At 46.9% G+C, this 27,698-nt stretch overlaps 1 protein-coding gene across 1 annotated transcript; it reads left to right on the top strand.

Annotated features, from left to right (window-relative positions):
• The first annotated feature begins 1,836 nt into the window (after nt 1-1,836).
• Nucleotides 1,837-17,728, top strand: LOC135819250 (uncharacterized). Its single transcript, XM_065332422.1, has 11 exons — nt 1,837-2,027; nt 2,324-2,549; nt 3,610-3,935; nt 5,308-5,526; nt 7,420-8,559; nt 9,212-9,293; nt 13,053-13,119; nt 13,839-13,924; nt 14,066-14,569; nt 15,834-16,142; nt 17,051-17,728. Exons 1-10 carry the CDS (start codon nt 1,995-1,997, stop codon nt 16,118-16,120), a joined length of 2,970 nt encoding a protein of 989 aa, XP_065188494.1. The 5' UTR covers nt 1,837-1,994; the 3' UTR covers nt 16,121-16,142; nt 17,051-17,728.
• The last annotated feature ends 9,970 nt before the right edge of the window (nt 17,729-27,698 follow it).

The following is a 27,698-nucleotide window of genomic DNA, read 5'->3' as shown; positions in this document are numbered from 1 at the left end:
GTTAGAAGCTGTGACAATGCACAAGACTGACATGGTACTGAGACATTATGCATCCTGACACCTAGGTCCAACATATCTCCAAAGCGAAAAGCCGATAACGTTCCAAGTTGGAAAGCTCAGGTTAGGGAAGTCAAATGAGGATGATAGACGCGAAAAGAGGATAATACCAAGTAATAGTTACATCTCACCTGCAAGAAGCGGGGTTGTGGGGGTGCGAGTGGGGGGGGGGGGGGGCTGGGTAGGGGGTGGTGGTGGTAGTTGGGTAGGGGAGATTGTGGGGAGCATTGATCCTTAGACGAGACAGGAGAGAACAGAGGAAGCACCAGATTGCGTTACCTCAACACGCAGAATTTGAGTGGGGGAATGAGATGGAGGATGAGAGAGAAAGTGTGAAAAACAGTGAAAGAGGTAATGAGAGAGAGAAGGAATGAGAGACAGAAAGAAAGAGAGAGGTCTAACCAGAGTTCTTGATGAATTTGCTTAAATAAAATGCTGGGGTGGAGTGAATGATGAATAGAAAGCTACTAAGAGCACTTGTTTGTGTAGTGGTGTGGGCATGTGTGAATTTGGCATTTGTCCCCAGCTCTATTCTATATCATTCATGCCGGAACTACTGCTGCATAGCCCCAAGTCTGAAGACTTGGCAACTTCACGCCTGCACCTGACTCTTGCGCTATGATACGCGTCGCCTATGACACCCCTCATAATTTCCCACCTTGCTCCCCCTTATGTTCTGGCTGCCCGTTTTGGATCCATCAGTTGCCTGATGATCGTAGAAATACGTGAAACTCCGAGTTGTAGCAAAGCTTCCAAACCCTCTCTTGTGTACTAAAAGCACTATCTATGTCCCTGTTGATTGCCATTCGAGTCTTCAGGCAACTGTTGATAGCCATGTATTGCGAGAACCCGCAACTCATTCCGCTACACTCATAACCCCTCTAATTGTGTTTGGTCACATCCTGGAGACACTCGGTTGGAGCTTGTCGCTCACGATCAGCAGCAATGGTAGGCACTGAAATTGGCTATTCAAATGTTCTGGCTAAGAGCAGATGATCCAAGAGTAACAACAGAGGTCACGGTGAAGAGCAGATCAGGATCGCAAGGGACGACAAAGTCAATACACAATGACAAGACATATGGGGTGAATGAGTGTCGAATGTCACCAATTGTTGGAGACCAAAACTGGAGACATAATTATTTCTCTTCTAGTGCTGTCGGTGTTGTAGCGAAAAGAGCAGTCAGATTGGCGATCATTGATTTCTACTGCGGCCACCAACACAGAATGAGGCTACCTAATGTGACAAAGACATTCCTCTAAAATCCCAATGAATTCCTGGACAGACTGTGATGAGTTGTGTGTGATTATGGTGTTTGAAACTATACTAGTGTGATCCCTGAGCCCACTATGCACTCATACATCAATTGCCCTCATAATTGGTTTGAAGTGCTGGTTACATTGAACAACCTGATAGCAACTAGCTAGCTTACTGTCAGATGTAAGATAGTGTCTAGGGTCTAGTGTACATGTATGTCCAGCTATGTGGATATACTGTAATATGTACAGTTGCGCTCAGTGAAATTCGACCCAGAGTCCATATTTGGCAATTTCAACTTGCATGACCCTCGGTAACCTGGAAGTGGCATCAATGCAGCTGGACTTAAATATGGTTAATACTACTTGTATTATCACACACACATGTATTATCAGAACTGATCGAGGGCACCAGCTATTCAATTTTGGTTGAATTTCACTGAGCGACACTGTGGTTCATGACACTGTTCAATTACATGCATTGGGTATTGTTGTTGTGTGCTGCATTTGTATGCTCCAGGCCAGCTTGGTCTGTGCAGAGTTTGGTGTTGAGGGTTACACTGATCCTACTGAATTGATTGCCAACGTGTGTGGAACAGAAGGTTCAGGGAAATCCACCTTCATCGCATCCTTCACAGCTGGTTTTTTCGATAAACTACTGCGTAAGGAGGATCAACCAGACATGAAGGCAAGAGATTTAGCGTCCCGGACAAAGGTGAGTTGAAAGCAATGTTGAATGCACACAGGAGTACATAGGACACAGTGTTTTTGGGATGAAGGTCCAAACTACTAACGCCTCACTAACGAAATTGTTGGTATAGAACTGATGAACCACTATTTTATCCGAATATATACATGCCACATTATCCCTTTATGTATAATATTATTCTCTACACATAGCTATGCTATACTGTTGCTGTAGACCAGTATGATGTTAGTGACCTGGGTGTAATTCATAAAGTGTTCTCTTTCTCAGGGCATATTTTTAACTTTTCCATTTTTTCCATATAGGGAATTGAAGAAACCATGTACAAGCAATCGAAGGTGAAGGTCCATTTTCGCGACTTTGCTGGCCAAGACCATTATTCTGTGTCACACGACCTATTTGCTGTTGCCATGACAGCACCATCTGTTGCCACGATAGTGGTGGACGGCACAGAGTCGGTTGAGGAGATCACAGAACGTGTTGGTGCAACTGCTGCTAGTTATGTGTGTCGACAATCCACATCTGATGATGGTGAGTGGATAACAATGAACTACAGTCGGGGACAAACATATCCGATCTGCAAGTCGAAAGTACCCCATCATTTCACTTCAATTACATCATGCATGGTGGAGAGACCCAACCAGAAAAAAAAGGTTGCAGGGCCCACGTGAGACTTGTTGCTGATTTCGAAAATTAGTTCCCAGAATAATATAACCCAGACAAGTGATGGCATATGCAAGCATATATCAACCAGTCCTATGTCAAGATCATCTGTGATGGGCAGCCCAGGGAAGAAACCCATATAAATTAATAGAAAAGGCTGCTGGTGAGAAGGAGAGGTATGTACAAGATTTTCTTCCCACCTTCTTGCCTCAAGTGTGCATTTACCACCCGGTCAGCCAACTCTTAAAGGGGACGTAAAGCCTGAAATTAAATTTTCACAAGTTTTAGTCTTCGGCGTGCTGAGTCGAATGGTCTTGGTCCGAGGAAGCTGAGACGCTCCCTTCCAAATTGGGTGACTGCGCCCTACTAGATGGGCATTTGTATGCAAAATGTCAATAAAAGCGTCATTTCGTTCTTATAAAATCACGGATGACCGCGATTGGCCCATATGTTGTAGTCTTTTGGACGCTGAGTCGATTGGTTTTGGTACGAAAATGCTGCGATGTAGTATTCGGCCCTTATACCCAATCGAACATGGCTGAACAAGCGGTCACGTGCTCGTGACTAAAGGCTACAACTTACAGCATGGTTGGGCGAGTTTCTGTCGCTCGAGTTGAACCTTTGAACCTTTGAGTTGAACCTTGGTGTGAAAGTTGTCGCCTGCTGACGCAGTCACCCAGTTTCGGTGGAAGTGCGCGAGTTCGATTGGGAATAAAGGAGGAAGGGGGCGTTTCAGCTTCCTCGGACCAAGACCATTCGACTTAGCACCCCGAAGACTACAACTGGTGAAAATAATTTGATTTTTGGCTTAACTTTCCCTTTAACTCAATGAGGCTACATTTTACGTACTCATAATGTGATGAAAATTGTTTTGTTTGATCACCTTGAAAATAAAATAAGAAGTCCATGTTTGTGATTTCATACGCAGTATCTGAACTGGAAGACCGACAGCAACAACCACTGCCACAGCAGCTGCAGTCGCAACCACTATCACAACAGGCAGGCGAGCAGCAGAAGCAACACCAACCACAGCAGCAGCAGAAACTAGACGTTGTGGCTATTGCTACACGTGCAGATCTGCTTACTCCGTACCAACGCGAAGAAGTGGAAAGGGCCATTGTGGAAGGGATGAAATCATGCTCACAGCGTTTGGAGCTCTGCCTGGTGAGAGTAGTCGATGCTAGAAAGTCCAACAGTTCCAGTATGAACGAGCTGAGGAGAGCATTCTTACACTTGGTGCACAAAGTACTGGCGGTAAGATTGACATTTTGATTGCTGTTTTTCTGTTTTTGCTTCAATGCGATGCGCACTAATGATGGTGAAAACTCGTTGCACCTGATATCATACCTGCCAAATATCCCAATTGTTCGGGATTATCCCTCATTTTTTGCATTCATGAACTACTGAGATCCCGAAATTCCTGTCGAAAATCCCAAAACTCACTGTACATGCACAAGTTTCAAGTGCAGATATTGCCCTCGTTATACTTCAAGTGACTCACCTAGTTGTCCTTATTGAGTTATTGATTCTGTACCGCCATAGCCGTGTTTGTAGACAGTAAAACTTGTAATGGTGACCAATCGGACATGGTGACCACTCGACCATGGCAACCACTTTTCATTGTCACGGACGCATTCACATTCAAAACAGCTCGGATAAAAGGTGACACCTTGCCTAACGCGACCAACGACCACCCAGATGCGACCGCATTGCACCCTCCTACAACTACATGTATAATGTACATGTACATGCACACATTGCACTGTGTACCACACATGTTAGATCTACACATCAGCGCAGGAAGTGTAGATGTACATGGTGCATGCACGACACCTGACAGGTCTGAGCCTGAGGTCCCCAGGCACGAGTGGTGATAGTACTTAGTAGCATACATGTAGGTGTGTGCAGTGAGAAGCAATGATCAAAACGATGTATTGCATGTACATGTGTAGTGAATATGTCTTATCTTGGAACAGAACTTTCAACTAAAGATACACAAAGCACTGATTTGTACATATATGGGGTACACTCAATACAACATAAATGATCGACCTTTCAACTCGTTATAAGATAATTGAAAATCTCCAACATAGCTGTTCCTTGGATGCAAAAGATTGTCCATATCTACAAATGCATAAATAGAAATTATAATACGTTCTGTCTTTCTGTTTTATCCTATGTGTTTTGGCCTTGGTTGTGCATGGCCAGTATTATCTTATACTGAGGGTTTGGCACTTCAGGCACCTGGGCAAAGGGTCGTTATAACGAATTTTATGTACTATCGAATTATGTTGTAACCTGACCTGTAAACAGTTGTACAGACCACGTTTCGCTAGGGGATTTCAGACTTGTATTAACTTTACTAACGGGACTAAGGAGCTACCCAGACTTGTTATTACGAGGGAGGACCGTACATAGGAAACAATGGATTTTGCTATTGCAAGGGAATACAATGGACTAACAATATCAACACTTCTTAGTGGGAGAAGAAAATGTCTGAACATCTAGATTTCCCGCACATGCTTTCTTGTCTGCTACTGTTGGTTATGTTATACACACAGAATAACAATTCTCCCGAACCTATTTATATTTGACGTGTCTGTTACGTTGTTCTTGCTGCATGCAGAAGTCTCCAAAGCAACCTCGCTTGCTGCAGAAAGCTCGTGACTACTTGGATGAGGTCAAGGCCTCTCTAAGCAATCCATACTGCACAAGAAAAGAGTTTGTTGCAGCATTCCAGAAGGTCATTTCCCAGAAGGCTGCTTCCGGTAGACAAGAATCTGTTGGAGCGCGTGTTGCAGAGAACATCAGTAGCTATCTTCGGATTCTGACAGCTTACGGATATGTAAGAAACTGTGTTCTAATGAAACCTACCCCATGAAGATTGCTTTGGCTTCAAAGGGGTGTTGAAGGGAACAGGGGCGGGGGGGGAGGGGGTGGGAGAGGGGGTGGGGTGTAAAATGTACTGCAAGTACACTGTAGAACACATACAGAAACACACTGTACACACTGTACACACTGTACACACTGTACACACTGTACACACTGTACACACTGTACACACTGTACACACTGTACACACTGTACACACTGTACACACAGTACACACTGTACACACTGTACACACTGTACACACTGTACACACTGTACACACTGTACACACTGTACACACTGTACACACTGTACACACTGTACACACTGTACACACTGTACACACTGTACACACTGTACACACTGTACACACTGTACACACTGTACACACTGTACACACTGTACACACTGTACACACTGTACACACTGTACACACTGTACACACTGTACACACTGTACACACTGTACACACTGTACACACTGTACACACTGTACACATTGTACACACTGTACACACTGTACACACTGTACACACTGTACACACTGTACACACTGTACACACTGTACACACTGTACACACTGTACACATTGTACACACTGTACACACTGTACACATTGTACACACTGTACACACTGTACACACTGTACACACTGTACACACTGTACACACTGTTTTACGTGGAATTTCTTGGAGTTTCCCAATGTAAAAAAAAAAAAAAAAAAAAAAAAACTGTACACACTGTACACACTGTACACACTGTACACACTGTACACACTGTACACACTGTACACACTGTACACACTGTACACACTGTACACACTGTACACACTGTACACACTGTACACACTGTACACACTGTACACACTGTACACACAGTACACACTGTACACACTGTACACACTGTACACACTGTACACACTGTACACACTGTACACACTGTACACACTGTACACACTGTACACACTGTACACACTGTACACACTGTACACACTGTACACACTGTACACACTGTACACACTACCGTCAATACATGTAGTAAAACAAAGAATACAGAACTAAGGACACACAGGTAGAAGAAGGACGTGGTCAGAGAATATGGACGAGTCCTCCTCTTTCTGCTCACAGCCAGCTTTAAACAATTGAAAAATGCCCTTTTTTTAATCATGTCCATGCAGTGGTGGTAAGGCGACACATGCATTTTTATGTATGAGTGCTGCTGAGGCAAAAAGAAACATTGAAACATTTCCATGTATGAGTGCTGCTGAGGCAAAAAGAAACATTGAAACATTTCCATGCTACAGGTATACTAGTAAATGTAGAAAATAATTGTTTGATATTCACATACTGGTATTGAGTGTGCAGGTGTACCAATATGCAGGTTATGCGATTACATTATCAGTTGAAATGCTTTTTTGCATTACTGGCTCATGCGAAACTTCTGACTCTGTGTGTGTTTGTGTGTGTGTGTGTGTGTGTGTGTGTATGTGTGTGTGTGTGTGTGTATGTGTGGGTGTGCCTTTCTGTGTGTCTGTTTGTTTGTCTGTGTGTATGTGTGTCTGTGTGTATGTCTGTGTGTGTCTTTTTGTTTGCCTGTCTGTCTGCCTGCCTGTCGGTCTGTCGGTCTGCCGTCCGTCCATCCGCCCATCCGTCCGTCCGTCCGTCTGTCCGTTTGTCCGTCCGTTCGTCTGTCCGTCCGCCCGTCCGTCCGTCCGTCCGTCCGCCCGCATGTCTGCATGCCTGCCTGCCTGCCTGCCTGCCTGCCTGTCTGTATGTCTGTCTGTCTGTCTGTTTGCCGGTTGGTCTGTTTGCCTGTCTGTGTATCTGTCATTATGTGTATATGTTGTATGACTTTGGTTTCTGCTAAAGATCATCACATTCCCAGAGCTGGATGATCTGGTGGTTCATCGGCCTCGCTGGCTCCTGCAAGATGTCATCGGATTCATTTACTCTTCGCACGTTTTCCCATCCAAATCTAAAGGCGCGGGTAGAGTATTCAAGATCAGCGAGGACGACTTCATCCGTGCCCTGACTGCCTTTCCTGCAGTGGGTGAAAAAGCTCCACTCTGCGTGCACATGGTCTTGCAGCTTGGCTTGACCATTCGCCATGAGAAAGATCTCCTTGCACTCTCCCTGTTTCCTGAGTGCACACAGCCATTGAAGATGCACACAGCCTTCATGGTTGGCTCTGTCCACACCTGCAATGGTTGCGCACCGTTTTCCTCTGCACTCATTGTGCAATGCCAAGCACGTGTCTACGACTACTCCGCCTGCTTTTTCTCCAGCACTGATCCCATGTTCTTCAAGAACACCATCATTGTCCACCCGTATCCGCACACAACAGCGCTGATTGTGTTTTCGTCCGACCGTCAGCGCTGTTGTATTGCAGTGACGTCCAGTTGCAGTAGGTACCTGCAAGTCGTTCACCACGTCCACTGGTTATTTCAAGCTCTCTTCCTTGACCTACTTCAGAGATACAGTCGTGGTACTTCGGTAGAGCCCACAGTTCTCAGCCTGAGCAGCATGCGTCAGCTTATCCAGCAATCCGCTTCACCAGCTGCCATCTGTTCAGCAGTTGCTTCCCACTCGTCCGAAGACGTCGTCCTTGCCGCGAGCAGTATGCAAAGCAAAGATGTCAAGGACGCCAGCGGTGTGTTCGTTGACTCGGTGCAGGATCTTCATCACGTTCCTGCCACGCACATCACTATGCTTCCTGCCACATGTACTGATCGCCTGGAGAGTCTGCGAGATTCTTCATTCTTGCGCGATCTCCAGTCAAATGTAGACGTGAGTGACACCGAAATCAGCCGGCTCGGTGGCCTCCAATCAGTGTCGTCCGCTGGACCCAGTCGGCTGAATGCCTCGCTGGTGTTGTTGGCATGGTGCCGACAAAGTCATCGTCACACATCGACTGTGCTCTACAGCAGGTTAGCTCAGCACTGCTTTTCTTCGCCATTCGCGAACTTCTACCGAGAGATCGGCAGGATACTTGTCGAGAATGAGAACATGGTAAGCGGAATAAGAATTTTTAAAAGTTTTCAGTGACTATGAATCTCTGCTGTCAATATTCATAAACAATATTACAAAGTTGCTTGAATGAAAACGGTGTGTGTTTTGTTTGACCAGATCAAAATTGAATGTGATGAATTTCTAGCTTGTAATTATCGCTTTATTAAGCTACAGGTTTTGGATTATGTCAGTCATTTAAAACACTGGATTATTTGTTTCACTTGGTATAATGTCTAGGACTACCTTGGCTAGACTGCAGAAGAATTTTACAAGTTTTACAGCCTTGGTATCTGAAGGAACGCTTGTTATGCAAAGCTAAGGTGTTCCTGTCCCACTGTGTGTGCATACATGCATGTGTACGTGTGTGTGTGTGTGTATGTGTATGTGTATGTGTGTGTGTGTCTGTTTGTGTGTATTTGTGTGTGTGTGTGTGTGTGTGTGTGTATGTGTGTATGTGTGTGTGTGTGCGTGTGTGCGTGTGTGCATGTGTGTTCGTGTGTGTTTGCATGCATGTGTGTGTGTGTGTGTATGCGTGCATGCATGCGTGCGTGTTTGTGTGTTCGTGTGTGTGTGCGTGCGTGCGTGTGTGCGTGTGTGCGTGTGTGCGTGCGTGCGTGTGTGTGTGTGCGTGTGTGTGTGTATTTTCATGTAGCTGCTGGAAGCATTCCCGGACATCATCACCTATGAAAAACTGCAGTTGAAGGAGCAAGAACGTTTTCGCTGTCAGGCCGACAGTGAGTTTCATTGTGCATTTCTGCTGTCAAGAATTCCCTAATATAAGCTCTGTGGCGATTGAATCCAGACAATGTCCATCTCTATTATTTTCAAAACCGATTTAGCTCCAAAATCTGATCTTAAACTGGCCTGAAGACTATAATTGTTTGCTATGCTCCACATTTACCCTGAAAAACTACATGAAGTTTATAACCATACTGTAACTGGAAAACCAGTCAATGCATGAACTACACATGTTAGTAGTAGTAGTAGTAGTAGTGTTGAAATAGCTGCGCTTGCTACTGCTGTGCAGACGAGATGGCCCATCCACTACACGTGCCATACCTCGTTGGAATCATTGTAATGTCACGGTTTGCGAGTTGCGCAAACGTTGCGTTTGGCTATTTGGCCAGTGCAGTCTGTTAGAAATCATGGACGCCGTTATCAGAAATCTCGGAGGCAGTTCTCCCATCGAATAGCAGCAGCAAATTGCTTTCTGTTGCAATGGTCAGCATTACTCACTGCCTACCCTCGCCCCGTTGAGGGCATGTCATTGTTGCCGTGTGCACGCAAGCATTCGTACCGATGTATCTGGGACTGCCGTGCTGTGCTTTCTGTCAGGCTCATGTTGAAAAAATGCCTGCCTGCTCCTTTTGGGGCCCGATCAGTGCATTACGGCTTGTGCTTCCATTTGCTCGCAGTCACCACCTGTCTCTGCAAATACTGGTCGACGCTATTTTCTGGAGTCTAGCTTTGTTTGCATTGAGCACCCCATTAACAATTCATTTGCGCGGCGGCCACCCGCGTCAACTCTATGGCTCGCTGGCCGAGCAAACACAGTCTACACAGTCTACACAGTCTACACAGTCTACACAGTCTACACAGTCTACACAGTCTACACAGTCTACACAGTCTACACAGTCTACACAGTCTACACAGTCTACACAGTCTACACAGTCTACACAGTCTACACAGTCTACACAGTCTACACAGTCTACACAGTCTACACAGTCTACACAGTCTACACAGTCTACACAGTCTACACAGTCTACACAGTCTACACAGTCTACACAGTCTACACAGTCTACACAGTCTACACAGTCTACACAGTCTACACAGTCTACACAGTCTACACAGTCTACACAGTCTACACAGTCTACACAGTCTACACAGTCTACACAGTCTACACAGTCTACACAGTCTACACAGTCTACACAGTCTACACAGTCTACACAGTCTACACAGTCTACACAGTCTACACAGTCTACACAGTCTACACAGTCTACACAGTCTACACAGTCTACACAGTCTACACAGTCTACACAGTCTACACAGTCTACACAGTCTACACAGTCTACACAGTCTACACAGTCTACACAGTCTACACAGTCTACACAGTCTACACAGTCTACACAGTCTACACAGTCTACACAGTCTACACAGTCTACACAGTCTACACAGTCTACACAGTCTACACAGTCTACACAGTCTACACAGTCTACACAGTCTACACAGTCTACACAGTCTACACAGTCTACACAGTCTACACAGTCTACACAGTCTACACAGTCTACACAGTCTACACAGTCTACACAGTCTACACAGTCTACACAGTCTACACAGTCTACACAGTCTACACAGTCTACACAGTCTACACAGTCTACACAGTCTACACAGTCTACACAGTCTACACAGTCTACACAGTCTACACAGTCTACACAGTCTACACAGTCTACACAGTCTACACAGTCTACACAGTCTACACAGTCTACACAGTCTACACAGTCTACACAGTCTACACAGTCTACACAGTCTACACAGTCTACACAGTCTACACAGTCTACACAGTCTACACAGTCTACACAGTCTACACAGTCTACACAGTCTACACAGTCTACACAGTCTACACAGTCTACACAGTCTACACAGTCTACACAGTCTACACAGTCTACACAGTCTACACAGTCTACACAGTCTACACAGTCTACACAGTCTACACAGTCTACACAGTCTACACAGTCTACACAGTCTACACAGTCTACACAGTCTACACAGTCTACACAGTCTACACAGTCTACACAGTCTACACAGTCTACACAGTCTACACAGTCTACACAGTCTACACAGTCTACACAGTCTACACAGTCTACACAGTCTACACAGTCTACACAGTCTACACAGTCTACACAGTCTACACAGTCTACACAGTCTACACAGTCTACACAGTCTACACAGTCTACACAGTCTACACAGTCTACACAGTCTACACAGTCTACACAGTCTACACAGTCTACACAGTCTACACAGTCTACACAGTCTACACAGTCTACACAGTCTACACAGTCTACACAGTCTACACAGTCTACACAGTCTACACAGTCTACACAGTCTACACAGTCTACACAGTCTACACAGTCTACACAGTCTACACAGTCTACACAGTCTACACAGTCTACACAGTCTACACAGTCTACACAGTCTACACAGTCTACACAGTCTACACAGTCTACACAGTCTACACAGTCTACACAGTCTACACAGTCTACACAGTCTACACAGTCTACACAGTCTACACAGTCTACACAGTCTACACAGTCTACACAGTCTACACAGTCTACACAGTCTACACAGTCTACACAGTCTACACAGTCTACACAGTCTACACAGTCTACACAGTCTACACAGTCTACACAGTCTACACAGTCTACACAGTCTACACAGTCTACACAGTCTACACAGTCTACACAGTCTACACAGTCTACACAGTCTACACAGTCTACACAGTCTACACAGTCTACACAGTCTACACAGTCTACACAGTCTACACAGTCTACACAGTCTACACAGTCTACACAGTCTACACAGTCTACACAGTCTACACAGTCTACACAGTCTACACAGTCTACACAGTCTACACAGTCTACACAGTCTACACAGTCTACACAGTCTACACAGTCTACACAGTCTACACAGTCTACACAGTCTACACAGTCTACACAGTCTACACAGTCTACACAGTCTACACAGTCTACACAGTCTACACAGTCTACACAGTCTACACAGTCTACACAGTCTACACAGTCTACACAGTCTACACAGTCTACACAGTCTACACAGTCTACACAGTCTACACAGTCTACACAGTCTACACAGTCTACACAGTCTACACAGTCTACACAGTCTACACAGTCTACACAGTCTACACAGTCTACACAGTCTACACAGTCTACACAGTCTACACAGTCTACACAGTCTACACAGTCTACACAGTCTACACAGTCTACACAGTCTACACAGTCTACACAGTCTACACAGTCTACACAGTCTACACAGTCTACACAGTCTACACAGTCTACACAGTCTACACAGTCTACACAGTCTACACAGTCTACACAGTCTACACAGTCTACACAGTCTACACAGTCTACACAGTCTACACAGTCTACACAGTCTACACAGTCTACACAGTCTACACAGTCTACACAGTCTACACAGTCTACACAGTCTACACAGTCTACACAGTCTACACAGTCTACACAGTCTACACAGTCTACACAGTCTACACAGTCTACACAGTCTACACAGTCTACACAGTCTACACAGTCTACACAGTCTACACAGTCTACACAGTCTACACAGTCTACACAGTCTACAGTCTATTGTCAGAATATCAGTGTTCCTGTTCTAGTTCTATGTTTTCAACACGTCCACTGCTTGTCTTCTACACACTACATCTATTGGTTTGTATCTGTTATGTTTCTCTATATGCCTTCTAACAGATGTTCCATTGGCGGACGAGAGGTTCTCAACTGCACCCAAGACATCATTCCTGGGACAGAATCCCTGGTGAGTATAACATTCCTCTCAAGTTGGTTTCATTTCTCATAGTGGTGAATGGGTTGTAGTGGAAATTCCTAGTGGTCTGCACGGGTAGTCGGGTACCCGTGCTACCCGTGAGGACCTCGGGTAGACGGGTACAGAATAGTCCCCAAAAACCCGAAGTCCCAGATTACATCGTGTACAGTGCAGTACAAATTCATGTAAATACTCCGCATGTCTACGCAGTGTGCAAGGGAATGGGGTTCACTGTGGTGTTACCATGGAAACATTACCCGACCGGGTATCCGTGCTACCCGTGGAAAACTACCCGATACCCGAAGAAAATGCTACCCGACTCAGCCCTAGAAATTCCTCTCAAGAACTCCATTCTACTCTGCAGTACCTGCGAAGTGTTCATTGTATTCTGCAATCACGCCTGTTACTATGGCTACTACCCATACATTGGACAGTATGTGTTTATGACATTGGTTTTCATCTCTACTTCTCTATATGTGTGTGTGTGTGTGTGTGTGTGTGCGTGCGTGCGTGTGTGCGTGCGTGTGTGTGTGTGTGTGCGTGTGTGTGCGTGTGCGTGTGTGTGTGTGTGTGTGTGTGTGCATGTGTGCGTGCGCTTGCGTTGGTGCGAGTGAGCCTGCGCATGTGAATGTGTGTGTGTATGATGTTATCGCTATGCGGGTATGCGTGTTTCTGTGTCTATGTATTTGATGTGTTGTTTTGTTTTACAGCATGGGAATGCTACGATCTCACCTCCATGCAATGCATGTTACGGATAAGCTGATCGTGGACTCTGATCACTACACTCTGGTCCAGGGTGAGTCCGTTTTACTTCACAATCTCTGTTACTTTATATTCATGATGATCACTAGCCTAGACAGAACTTCCTACGATTTGCGACATGTTAAAAAATCTCTCTACGACTTTCACACGTGTTATTCTCTGTTTATCTTAACAGAAGCTGAGGTAGCAGCAGAATTGCTCGCATCAACATTAGCACCAGCAGTACCAGCAGCAGCACCAGAAGCAGTACCAGCAGAAGCAGCACCAGCAGCAGCAGCAGAACCAGCACCAGTAGCAGCAGCACCAGCACCAGCAGCAGTTCCAGAAGCAGCACCAACAGCAGCAGCACCAGCAGCACCAGCACCAGCAGCAGCACCAGCAGCAGCACCAGCAGCACTACCACCACCAGCAGCACCAGCACCAGCAGCAGTTACAGAAGCAGCACCACCAGCAGCAGCACCAGCAGCAGCACCAGCACCAGCAGCAGTACCAGAAGCAGCAGCAGCACCAGCAGTACCAGCACCACCAGCACCAGCAGCAGCACCACCAGCACCAACAGCAGCACCAGAAGCAGCAGCACCAGCAGCACCAGCACCAGCAGCACCAGCAGCAGCACCACCAGCAGCACCACCACCAGCAGCAGCAGCAGCATCATCACCGACTGTAGCAGAGAGTAAAGGTATGAGACAGATAGTAATAGTCAACATATTATAGTTATGTTTATTTCTGAGTAGTTTTTGACCACTTTGTGATGGGTGTGATCTACTCCCCTCCCACAGCTTAGTAGTGATGGATCTACACCTTGATTCCAGACGGTGATGGTGTTCATGTGCATGTGAAAAACTCAGTCTCCAGCCAGGTCACATTTCTTTATTAATTTTTATTTCTCACCGCCCTCTTCACATCCACCTCCGTTCTTCTCCTCCACATCCATCTCTGCTTTTCCCAACTCCACTTCCTCTTTTCTGACATCCGCATCCACTCACCCTATTACCATCCTTGAATCGACTATGCACCATGCAAAAACAGATGATGGTGGTAAGAGAATGAGTGGTTATTACCAGCATATTACAGTTTGGACAGTGCCACGTGGGTAGGCATGTATTACCGTATTATCTCTATTACAAGCTCAGTCTCTTGTAGAAGCCCAATCTCTATTATAAGCGCACTCCAAAGAGGGCTTCGAAAAATATACAAGCGCAGTCTCCAATATAAGCGCAAGGCTTATAATGGAGAACTGTATGGATCATGTTCATGTGCAGTGCTGGCAACTGAAATCCGACCCCCTGGGCAGCGCGCCGCGCCGCCAAGGGGGTCGGATTTCAGTTGCCAGCACTGTACATAATGTTTGACTTCACACAGTATCTCATAAAACATGCTGTGCTGAACATCTGTGACCTCCGAGATGAAAAAATGCTCCGACAAGTGGTGAACCAGGAAGCACAAAACTACAGTCATGGTACCTGTTGGGACCCAACGTTGTGCCGGCCCAACGTTGTGCCACTGCCTGGTATAACATAACATTTATAGCCAATCTACATGTACCAGTCTCTAGTACAAGCCCAGTCTCTATTACAAGCCCAGTCTCTAGTACAAGCCCAGTCTCTAGTACAACCCCAGTCTCTAGTAGAAGCCAAGTCTCTTATATAAGCCAAGGGTCCGGACTGGTTTAAAAATATAAGCCCTGGGCTTATAATGGAGATAATGCGGTAACCTCCATTTCTCCCAGTGTGTTTAAAACTAACATTTCTATGCAACTCCCCCAGTGTTTCATTGGAGTCTTTGCCTCATTCTGCTATGGTGTAAGATCACATGACTCCTTCAACTTGTTTACCTTATCCTGACCATGTTATTCCTAGGTATTTCATGACAAAATGCACTTGTAGAGTACTGCTAATGAACTATACGTATTGTGTGCCTCTATTTCTGTTTTCTGTTCACAGCTGATCCATTTGAGGATGAGTCATTCAACACACATATCTTACCAAAGCTGTATAAGATATCTTGTGATGCACTGCGGCAAAGCGTTCAGGCACAAGGACTCCTGAGTGGTTTTGATCCCCTTCCGGAACTAAACCGTATTGAACGATATGAAGGTGTAGAGAGTCATCACCTGAAGTTGATTGGATACATCCGTGCTGGAGAGCGAGATGCATACAGAAAGCTGTGTGCAGCAGTGAGCAAGCTCAACTTGCAAGATCTGCACAACACCATGCTAAGGCTACTGTAGTAGGAAGTCTAGTCATGATGTGGTAAGTTTGTTGTGTGGTTTTGTATTTCTCATACATTCACCTCTACATGTATGTTACAGGACCGGAGCAAGCAGATTTTCATTAGTCTGCCCATACCATAGTATTTGGTAATTTGTGTCTGATATAGCGGGTATACATACATGTTACTACTCACCAGTCAACACACTCTGATGGACAAACAGTTGGTCTACCCATGACCTAACCAACCGGACCGCTTCCGCCACCCATGTGTTAGTGTATGTGTGTGTGTGTGTGTGTGTGTGTGTGTGTGTGTGTGTATGTGTGTGTGTGTGTGTGTGTGTGTGTGTGTGTGTAAATGTTTAGGGGGGGCAAGATCTTGGCTCGTACAGAAGTAGAAAATCAGCAATTCTAATTCATGGCGAAAGCAGCGGTGCTACAAATATAATTATCTCGTACTTGACAGCATGTCTATCTCCACCTGATCATATCTTTCCTTGCCAACTTGGCAAGGGATTGCTGACCTCCACACTGCATTACGTTCTACCAAAACGTCCAATGACTAGCTGGAGCACAAGTTGCTATGGTTTCTGCTGTAGCATCGCTATCATCGCCTCCGGTGGTGCGCGTCAAATGGTCAACAAAATGATGTGTGTATGTGTGTGTGTGTTTGTGGCTGTGTGTGTGTGGGGGGGGGGGGAGGGCGTGGGTGTGTGTGGGGGGGGGGGGGGGAGGGCGTGGGTGTGTGGGAGTCTGGGCGCTCAAATGTGGGAGCCTGTGCGTTTATGTGTGGGTGTGTTTTTGTATGTTCTTGTGTCTGTTTACAACATGTTTGTGTGTGTTTGTTTTGCATAAGTTGGTGTGCGTGTGTGTACATCGTGTGTACGTGTATGTGTGTATCTGTGTATATGTACATGTACATGCATAATGTCTGTTACATTACTGTTCAGAACGTGCAAGACTGCTCTCTCCCAGCACTCCATGTACATCACCAGTCATACTCACACAGCCGACAGAACTCGTTGCCCGTATCCCGGTATGCTTGTTTGTGTCGTTCTTCCCTGCCACTGCTCTGCCCTATCCAACGTGTTCTTTTCTCTCATCTACACATGTATCATAATTATTGTATTCTTGAGTTGCTCGCTCGCCAGTTGTGGATTTGCTCCATGTGTATTCTTTTCAAGGTGACCGTCCTTTAGGATATTTTCTCAAACAGCAGCTCCACCACCTCTGCCCCCCCCCCCCCTCTCCCCATCTTCCCTCCTCTCTCCCAATCTCACACGCGAGCATGTGCACACATACATAATTTGTTCTATTGTTTGCTGTGCTTGCCAAGACTGCTGGTATGTTTCCATCGACTGTGTTTTTTGCTAATGCATGTATATGTACATGTATACATAAATGTTCCTACTCTTGAAAATTCTATTTGGTTTGCTCTAGAGCATCTTTCTTTTGTTCTTATTTTTTGCAGCTACATCTCTACAGAAATGTCCCTAGTCTTTAAAATTCATTATGGCTTGCTCTAAGGCACCTCTCTATTTGCTGTGACAATTGCACAATATTCTTTTCATTTTTCACTTGACTTTCTTCACATTTTTGCTTCCGCTGAGACTTGAGTTGACCCTGTATTGAAATTGGCAGCTAAACATCATCTCCTTTCCTTGTTTTTTTTGCCAGAACAGGTCATGACTTTTGTCACTTATCCACTTTGCGTGCTTATTTGAGAAATAAATAATGTGATGGAAATCACATACACATGCAAGTATAGGCTTGCATTGTTCATAGTCACTCACTCCAGTGTCTGCTCCAGGGCCGAGTCAGCCGGGGCGAAGGACCCGTTTTTTTTTGGGGGGTACTTTGACCAGTTTGAAAAAGAACACCGGGTCACTTGTGACCTGATTGGGAGATGTCCATGTGCATGTTGTGTAGGTAGTTAGTGTGTTCTACTTCAAAGAGGTACACACTGACACATGTATGGTGTGTAGGTAGTCAGTGTGTTCCACTTCAAAGAGGTACACACTGACACATGTATGTTGTGTAGGTAGTCAGTGTTTTCCACTTCAAAGAGGTACACACTGACACATGTATGTTGTGTAGGTAGTCAGTGTTTTCCACTTCAAAGAGGTACACACTGACACATGTATGATGATCAGCATGAACACCATACCTGCTAACCATCCAGATTTGGCAGGGACCGTCCCCATATCGAGAGTGGTAAAAGGTACGAGTACTACCAAAAGTGGATATTTACGCATGCCTCGCAACTACATTAATTTAAATAATTTTATATACATTTTCATAACTATTTCTCTCTCCGAGTACATGTACATGTATGTACAGTCTACTCGCCATAAGTCACGCACCGACCGTGTCTGTCCTGGAACAGAAAATGTGCGACTTATGGCGAGTGTGTGACTTACATCAGATTCTGCAGCACTACGTCATCTACACTGCACACTGTACGTATTGGCAGCTAGCTGTATGCAGAAGCACTGCTGCTAGCTAGTGAACAGAGCATGTTTATCCACTACAGTAAGAGTTAGTAGTTGAGGAGAATATCTCGCCAAAATCATGTGTTGTTGCCACGGTCAAAATGCTACATGTACAGTTGCAAGTCACGTGGTTTGGGTAGTCAATCCCCGACGCAGTAGCTACTACACAATCTTCTAGGTTTCACTCCTAGTAAACCTGTACTTCATCACCTATGGTTATGTTATTCATTTCGAAAGAAAATGATATTCACTTTAGTCGATATTCCTTCCATGCCAGTTCTAGTGGCCATGATTTAGCCGGAGCGGCCAGGTTTGGATGATGGCTTGGAGCCTTGCTCTCTCATTTTTCCCATCTCCCAAACATTGCAAGATTCTATTCTACCGATGCTATATTCTGCCTTTATTTGATTACGCTGACATAGTATGGTGTGGTCTTAGTGCAGCTGCTGTTTCCAAGCTTGAAATTCACCATAGAAAATAATGAAACGGCTATTTGGAAAATCCCTCATGCATAACAGTAAGCATATAGTTATACTCTCTCGTAGCCTCCTCTCCACTTGCTGATATGATAGACGCCAAGCACACCTGTGTGCACTCGTTCAGAAATATATCTTAACAAAATTATGTTGGAAATGGAGTGCGCATTTTCGTGACTGCCACAAATTCTGCGGAAGCAAAAAAGTTACGGACTCCAAAGGGTTAAGCAAATTCCCAGGCACTTCAAGAAATATGATCGGTTCTAGCGAGAGAGAAATACAAGACACCAGGTATCATTACCTTCCCCTCGATTGTCCCTAATAATCAAATCACCTGTCTTTATGGCTTACACATTTTGCCTCAAACTCTCTTACACTATTTGCTGTTCACAGTTTCTTTCAGCTTTTAAAGACGTATTTCAGCTAAAATAGTATTGTGCTAACTGCTGTTGACACATGGTGACTGACACCTACCTTCCTTTTCTTCTTTTTGATAATGCTATTTTCCGTGGTTGGATTCACCCTCCCTTTCTTGTATTGGCTATGTATTATTATGTGCCATGAAGTGGAGACGACCAATAAAAAATAAATGGTGGACGTAGTTATGAGGGTGATGAGTCATATGAAATGTTTGAAAATGTGTCAGAGTCAGGCCCGTTGGATGAAACTGAACAAGGAAATTTGTCAAAATTGTCAGGAGCTTGATTATCCCGCACAGGATTATTTGAGCGGACCTCAGAGCCAATGCAAACCAGGACAAGAGTAACTCAAGGGCAAAAACGTTATACGAAGGTTTTGCATATTAGCCCTGCCGCTAGAGTTACGGAGTTCCCACACTATTTTCTCACCATCTCTACTGTAAAGTAGTTTTGTGAAGTGTGTCACCTTGTACTTGTAAGTTGTAGTGATGCCAAAAAATAGCATAACGTCATAATGCTTGGGAGCGACATCGCCACAGCAAGCAGCAGAAGGAGAAGGCTAAAATCCATCAATCGACTTGATCCGTCTCATGGTACACCAGCATAGAGATAGTGACTGATTAGTGAGCAGATAGACGACACAAGCCTCGATATTCTTTGTTGCCGAGGGACAAAGCTCGTACACATCTTCGTGGCGCATCCCTTCATCTCATCGGGATTTTCCTGTCCTGAGCCTTTCAAGTAAGTTGTTTAGTTGGAAGGTTGTTGGTTTCCGCTTCGTAGATGTATTGAAGCTACATGTACATTAGGTGTCAGGTCATCGAATGTCTCAATATCCTTGTCAGTTTTGTGCCTTGTTGTCGCATTATCTGACTGTATATTATCTCGTTACCTTGGTGGACTGTTAGTCATAACTAGTAACTTATAGGTCCTTTTCGTTTTACAACTAATTGTGCACTCATAACCATGTATAAACAAACTATTAAAATGAAAATTCCAGAACGTTTTCTCGTGACTATCATCAGTGGAACATCGTCACACTATGTAGTAAGAATCACTAAAACAACCAGTTATAGCTAGAAGTAGTGGTTGCGACTTCGGCGATGATTTGTAAGAAAGGGTTTGCTCCCCACACTGGAGCTTGCGCTATTCCGCCGACTTTACTTGACACTTGACTGACTCACGACTGCCATCCAGAGCACACGAGAAGAGAGCACAATATAAGTGGTGCTCTTCAGGCACAGTCTTCCTCAGCCTACTCAAGCTCAACTGATGAGGGGTGAATTCCCCGAAACACTGTATATTGAGCGGGGAGTGGTGCTTTCTTGCAGGTTTGCCGAGTCGAAGGTTCGATGGACTTCTCGTGTGCTCTGGATGGCAGTCGTGAGTCAGTCAAGTGTCAAGTAAAGTCGGCGGAATAGCGCGAGCTCCAGTGTGGGGAGCAAACCCTTTCTTACAAGATATAGCTAGAATAATAATATTATTATGATAAGGAGCGTGAGAATGCAGCACCTCGCGGTTATGCATAACGCACACACAGCTGCCACATTCATCCACTGGCACTGCTACCATTCTCAGATCCACTGCATAGGTTCACACTAAACGCGATATGCATAACCGCGAGCTGCTGCATTCTCACGCTCCTTATTCTGGCTATAAACATGTGACTGGTTGTTTTAGTGATTCTTACTACTCTTTGTGACGATGCTACACTGATAATAGTCACGAGAAAACGTTGGGGAATTTTTCAATTTAACGAGAGAACTTGGAAACTCAGGACCCTACGCTATGCTTTTTTTGCCGAGCTCATCATGCATGTTATTAGAACTGATGGAACTTTCAACTTTCTCTTTGGCCCCAACTTCGTTGCGGTCTTATTGTGTTTAACGTAGACCATGCCGGCTACAATGCCTAACCATACCACAACGAACTGATCGGCTACATCGTTCTATTGCAAAAAATATCCATATGCTCGAATAACATCGAAAAATCGAATTAGAAAATTCATATCGAGTGCTACATCAGTTGAAAGAGCATGAATAGCTGCAAAATCTCTGACTGCACACAGTACAGTGCCGTTACCTGTTGTACCTTGTACTTACCATAGCAAGTGATTTACCTACATGTATCAAATCTGTAATTTATCCCTACATTCCGCTTGGTTACGACCAAATTTCCACAAATTTCCAGCTGTGGTTTGATGTACAAGTACATGTACATGTATAGCACAGCGCTCAGTGTGAATGCTGGTTCTGGTTCACTGAAACTGTAACGGGCCGCAGTCTCTCTCGGAGGCAAATGCAGACGGGTCTCAGTGAACACACTGTTAATAATTATTAAACATTAACTCTGACTCTAACTCTAAACTGACATGAAGAGAATTGTGAACAGCAGCTTTTATAGGGTGAGGAATTGTTAGTGTAAGTAAGCTAGCCTATAGCCAGGGGATACGTAGAGTAGAAGAAGAAAGGTCACAGTAAGATGTGTGGGCCACAGTCATTGCACAAGGAATGCCATTTGATTCTATGCAGAAGAAGGAGCTGAATAACAGTGTGGGCAATGGGCGTAAAGGAGGTACCGGGAAGACAGCCATTAGGAATTCTAAGGAAGTCTCATTAGGATGTGTGTAGATAAATGAAAAGGAGGTCGAAAGTGAAATGTATCAAAAGGGTCTACAGGGTACATGTGCTAGTATTCCTCAGGTCATCCTAGTGTGTGGGAGTAATACATGAACACAGTGAGACTAGTTACTATGCACGTCATGGGTCTGCAAGCATGGTAGTAAGAGTTGCAAGTGCAGGGTGCGGTGCAACACGCGTGACCAATACATTGAAAGACACGCTGCAGCTGTGTAAGTTACTAGCGTGCCAACGCTACACCTTCCTTCTTAAACAGAATCACGTCCTCGTGATTAGTAGCGGTTTGGTGGGCGGATCATTTGGCGGTTCCGGAGATTGTAGGGGTGAACTGGAGGTGGAACTACAGGGGCAGGAGGGAGCGGCTGAACAGGTGGTAGCATTACGGGGTGAATGATTGGAGTGTAAGTAGGTGGAGGTGGAGCAATAGGCGGTAGGCAGACATACCGTTTCAGGCGGTTGATGTGAACAACTTGACGGCGTTTCGTTCGGGAAGCTTCGATGCGGACTGTGAAATTGTCGAGAACAGTGACAACTTGGTGGGGCCCTGTCCATGGAGAATGGAACTTGGGAGACTGGCCAGCAGGAACAACAGGTGAGTGCAGGAATACCAGATCGCCTACGGCATACTGTATGGGCGGAGCGTTGCCATCATAGTTCCTCTTCTGACGTTGTTGGGCTTTGGCACCTTGGGCTCGGGCAGTGGTGAATGTCTTACGCAGGGAGTCTTGAAGTTGCTGGACGTGCTTCGGGGCAGTAGTGGGTGCCGTAGCAGGTGGTGGGCCGTACACGAGATCAATGGGTAGAGTTGCTTCTCGGCCAAACATCAGACGAAAAGGTGTAAACGATGTGGTGTCATTCACGCTCATGCGGTAAGCTAACAGAGCACGTTGCAGATAGAGGTCCCAATCTTGGTGATCATTGATGGTTGTGGCGAGGATTCGCTCCAGTGTTCTGTTAAACCGTTCGATGAGACCGTCACTCTGTGGGTGGTAGGGCGTTGTGCGAGTTTTGTGAATATCCAGCATGGCGCAGATGGACTTGAACAGGTTGGACTCGAACTGGGCACCTTGGTCAGTGTGCAGACTATTTGGTGCACCATAGCGACAGACGAAGCCGTCAACGAAATACCGGGCGACAGTCTCGGCCCTGATGTCTGGGAGTGGAAACGCCTCGTACCACTTCGTGAAATAATCGCCAACGACGAGAATGTAGCGGTTTCCTCGTGGTGTCACCGGAAGCGGGCCCATAATATCCATTCCGACTCGTTGTAGAGGAAATGATGGCTGCGACGTGACCATTGGCGCCCGAGGTGTTGGTACAGGTGGTTTGCGGCGCTGGCAGACTTCACAGGCGCGAATGAACAGGTCAATATCATCGGACATACCAGGCCAATAGAACCGCGGTCGGGCCTGGGACGTTGTTCGATTGGTACCCATGTGACCAGCAGTGATGTGACTGTGAAGTAAGGCGAGCACTTCTCGTTGGAGCGACGGGGGAACTACCAGCTGGAGGGAGTGCGAACTACCATCCTCTGATTCATACTTGCGGTACAGGATGTCGTTGTCGAGTATCAGGCGGTTGAACTGATGGTAGAGAGCGAGACGGAACCTGCTAGAACCTTGCAGTTCAGGGCTGTGACGATCAGGCCGCTGTGACTGCCGGACCCATGTCATGGCTGCAGTGACATCAGGATCCTGGTGTTGGGCCTCATGGATCCACGTTAGTGATGAAGGAGGCAGCGGAGCATCAGTACTAATGGCAGCATTCGTCAGAGCAGGTTCGGCGGGCGGTGGAGGAGATTTGCGAGAGAGACCATCCGCATTAGCATGAGCCTTACCAGGGCGATGGACAATGCGGTAATCAAACATAGCTCAGCGTTCAATCCAGCGAGCAAGCAAGCCATCTGTGCCAGTGAAGTTGTGCAGCCAGACTAAAGCTTTGTGATCAGTGCGTAGTGTGAAGTGTGCGCCAGCAAGATAGTGACGGAAGTATTCACAGAACGTGACAACAGCTAGAAGTTCCTTTCTAGTAGCACTATAGCGGCGTTGGCTATGTGAAAGGCTCTTACTAGCGTAAGCTACAACATGCTCTGTGCCATTGGAATCTTCCTGAGAGAGGACAGCGCCCATAGCAAAGTCACTAGCATCGGTGTCGAGGATGAACGTGTGATTCGGAATGGGGTATGCAAGAACCGGGCGGGTAAGGAGTGCATGTTTCAGCGCATTGAAAGCTTGAGCTGCAGCATCTGACCAAGCAAACGTGGCCTTGGATTCGGTGAGGGCATGCAATGGCTGGGCAAGCATCGAAAACTTTGGAATAAATCGGCGGTAATAAGACGCAAAGCCAAGAAATGTCCTAACTGCTGTCTTACTTGTGGGTTGACGCCATGTGCGGACAGATTCCAGTTTACCAGGGTTAGGACGGATGCCATCGTGGGCGAAGTGAAAGCCCAGGTAGACGACAGACGGTTGTAGGAGGTTGCATTTCGATGGTTTGATCTTCAGACCAGCTTTGCGGAGACACAGGAACACAGCGCGGAGGTTGGTGAGATGCTCTTGGAACGTCTTGGAGAACACAATGATATCGTCTAGATATACGAGGCAGATTGCTGGGATGAGGACACGAAGCACTGTGGACATTAGGCGCTGGAATGTACCAGGTGCGTTGCACAATCCGAAAGGCATAACATTCCACTGAAATAAGCCGAACGGAGTGGTAAAGGCAGACTTTGCCTTAGCAGATTCAGTGAGCTCTACCTGCCAGTAACCGGATGCCAAATCTAGTGTCGAGAAGTACTTACAGCCTTGCATGGCGTCAATAGCATCGTCGACGCGGGGTAACGGGAAGGCATCACGCTTAGTGCGCTGGTTGAGTTTGCGGTAATCGACACAGAGGCGGATACTATCGTCCGGTTTGCGCACAACAACTATCGGAGCAGCCCATGGACTCGCGGAAGGTTCCACTATACCATCGTCAATGAGTCGGTCAATATGATCACGTACCTCAGCTTGACGGTGCACAGGCAGGCGGCGAGGCTGCATCCGAATAGGCTGGTCCGTTGTAGTAGGAATGTCGTGAGTGATGACTTGAGTGCGACCCACGTCAGATGGGCCAGTTGAGACGATGTCGGAAAACTCCTCTAGCAGAGCGTGGAGCTGGGATTGTTGGTCAGGCGGCAGATTGCTGGTGTTGAACATAGCAGTGACAGACTGAGCGGTAGCAGCAGCAGAGGTGTACTCAGCGGGGTAATCAGCAGGAGGTTGTGTGGCCGAAGGGTCGATGGTGCCTGGTGACAGAGAGCCAAGCGGGCAGTTCTCAGGTAGTGTGATGGGGTGCTCGTTGGGGTTGATCAGACGGACGGGCACCATGTTATCAGTGACGGTAGCCAGCGTAGCGAGGCCGACAATGTGGTGGGTACTGCACGTAGACTCACATGGCTCAAACAGCAGGGGGCTATCGGAATGGCAGGAAGCAACTTTAGCAGAGCAGATGTAATGAGACATGGCCGGGACGGTCACAGCAGCGGGAAGCGTGCATAAAACGGGAGTAGCTGGGAGCGAAGCGGCATGGACAGGGGACGGGATCACAACGGGATCAGCGGAGAGCGAAGCGGCATGGACAGGTGACGGGATCAGGGCGGGGGAATGCAGGGGAATAACCTGACCAGCAATGGACATGGTGGAAGCGGCGAAATCAAGCGAACACGCTTGGGCATGCAAAAAGTCAACCCCTAGAATGACCTCGGGATGGATGGAGGCAACTAAGAAATCATGCAGGACAGGCGGGGTGGTGGGCGAAACAGAAATGTGCAACTCAGCTTGACCCAAAATCGCTACGGACGAGCCATCCACAGAAAGGATGCATGAGGGAGGCGGAGGGGACAGGGACGGGCGATTCCTCAGGGAATCCCACAGCTTCTTGCTCACAATTGACTTGGAAGACCCACTGTCTAACAAAGCATTGGAACCGACTGCGTTCACAGTCACGGGTATTACAGGGAGGCGGCATGCATGGTCGCGTCGGGACAAGCTCGACGAAAAAAGGTGTAATGGGGAGAGGTTGGGGAAGAAAGCACGTACATCAGGGAGGCGGTGGCGGTACAGCACAGCGAGCAAAACAGTTAAAATCGTGAGCGTAACAGGGTGGGTAAGGAGCAAGACAGCAAGGCATATAAACACAGTGCTTACGTCAGTCCCGGAAGAGCAGGATGCGGCAGGCCTAGTGTCCGAGGTACTTAGTACTGCCGCCGGTAGTTTCCCGCCGGCGCAGGACGACGGGCACGGCATTCTCGGCTGATATGACCCTGGCGACCACATGACCAGCAGGTGACAGGTGTGCGGCCTTGCGTCTGCGGGGGCTGTGGTGGTTGGTCAGGTCGGGAACGACGAGTTGGTCCTGGCAGACTGGCCTCCAACGTTGCCAGACGGTCTAACACAGCCTTCAGTTGGTCTGTCACCGCGTCGAGTGGCTGGGAAACAGCAAAGGCGGGGATCGGCACAGGGTCCGCGGCGGGCAGTTCGGCAGCGAGGATTGCCTGGTGATGGAGCGCGGCCTGGAGTGCCCCGTCGGTCGTTTGCGGGTTGAGCTCCCGAACGCGGACCCGCATGCCCCGCGAGTCGAGCCCAGAGATGAATTGGTCTTTGGTTAGACTGTCGAGGTCCCCCGCGGCCATCTGGGGGTATGCTTGCCGGGCCAGGGAGCGAACAGCCTCACAGAAAGCCCCCAGTTGTTCTTCTTTGGCCTGGCGACGAGCTTGAAATGTTGCGCGATGGAGGTCGACGCGCTGCGCTGGCTCAAACCGAGCCTGCAGCGCCTGGACGAGCTGTTGGCGGCCTCCGTTCCTGGTGGCCGCAGGGAGCGATTGGTAATACAGCTGGGCCTCGCCCTCCAGTGCGAGGCCCAGGAACTGCGTTTGCTGGACGGGGGTCCAGTTGTTTACCGCGGCGACCTGGTCGAAATGCATCAGCCAGGACGCGAAGTTGTCCTCCAGGCGACCCTTGTATTTCTCCGGCTGCACATGGTACGCCCCTCTCGGTGGTTGGGCAGGCGCGGGCGGAGCTGGGGCTGCGGCGGGCGCGGCGGCGGGTGCCCCGGCAGGTACATTAGGTTGAGCCATCGTATTGAAGTAACGTGGAAAGTAACAAAGATAGTTATAGAATGAAACAAAATGAATTTACCGCTGCCACCAATTCTGTAACGGGCCGCAGTCTCTCTCGGAGGCAAATGCAGACGGGTCTCAGTGAACACACTGTTAATAATTATTAAACATTAACTCTGACTCTAACTCTAAACTGACATGAAGAGAATTGTGAACAGCAGCTTTTATAGGGTGAGGAATTGTTAGTGTAAGTAAGCTAGCCTATAGCCAGGGGATACGTAGAGTAGAAGAAGAAAGGTCACAGTAAGATGTGTGGGCCACAGTCATTGCACAAGGAATGCCATTTGATTCTATGCAGAAGAAGGAGCTGAATAACAGTGTGGGCAATGGGCGTAAAGGAGGTACCGGGAAGACAGCCATTAGGAATTCTAAGGAAGTCTCATTAGGATGTGTGTAGATAAATGAAAAGGAGGT

Source organism: Sycon ciliatum, chromosome 6, assembly GCF_964019385.1.
Source record: "Sycon ciliatum chromosome 6, ocSycCili1.1, whole genome shotgun sequence".
Classification (NCBI taxonomy): Eukaryota; Metazoa; Porifera; class Calcarea; order Leucosolenida; family Sycettidae; genus Sycon; species Sycon ciliatum.
Note: the sequence above shows the minus strand (reverse complement) of the source record. Positions and strands in the feature narration are given on the sequence as shown.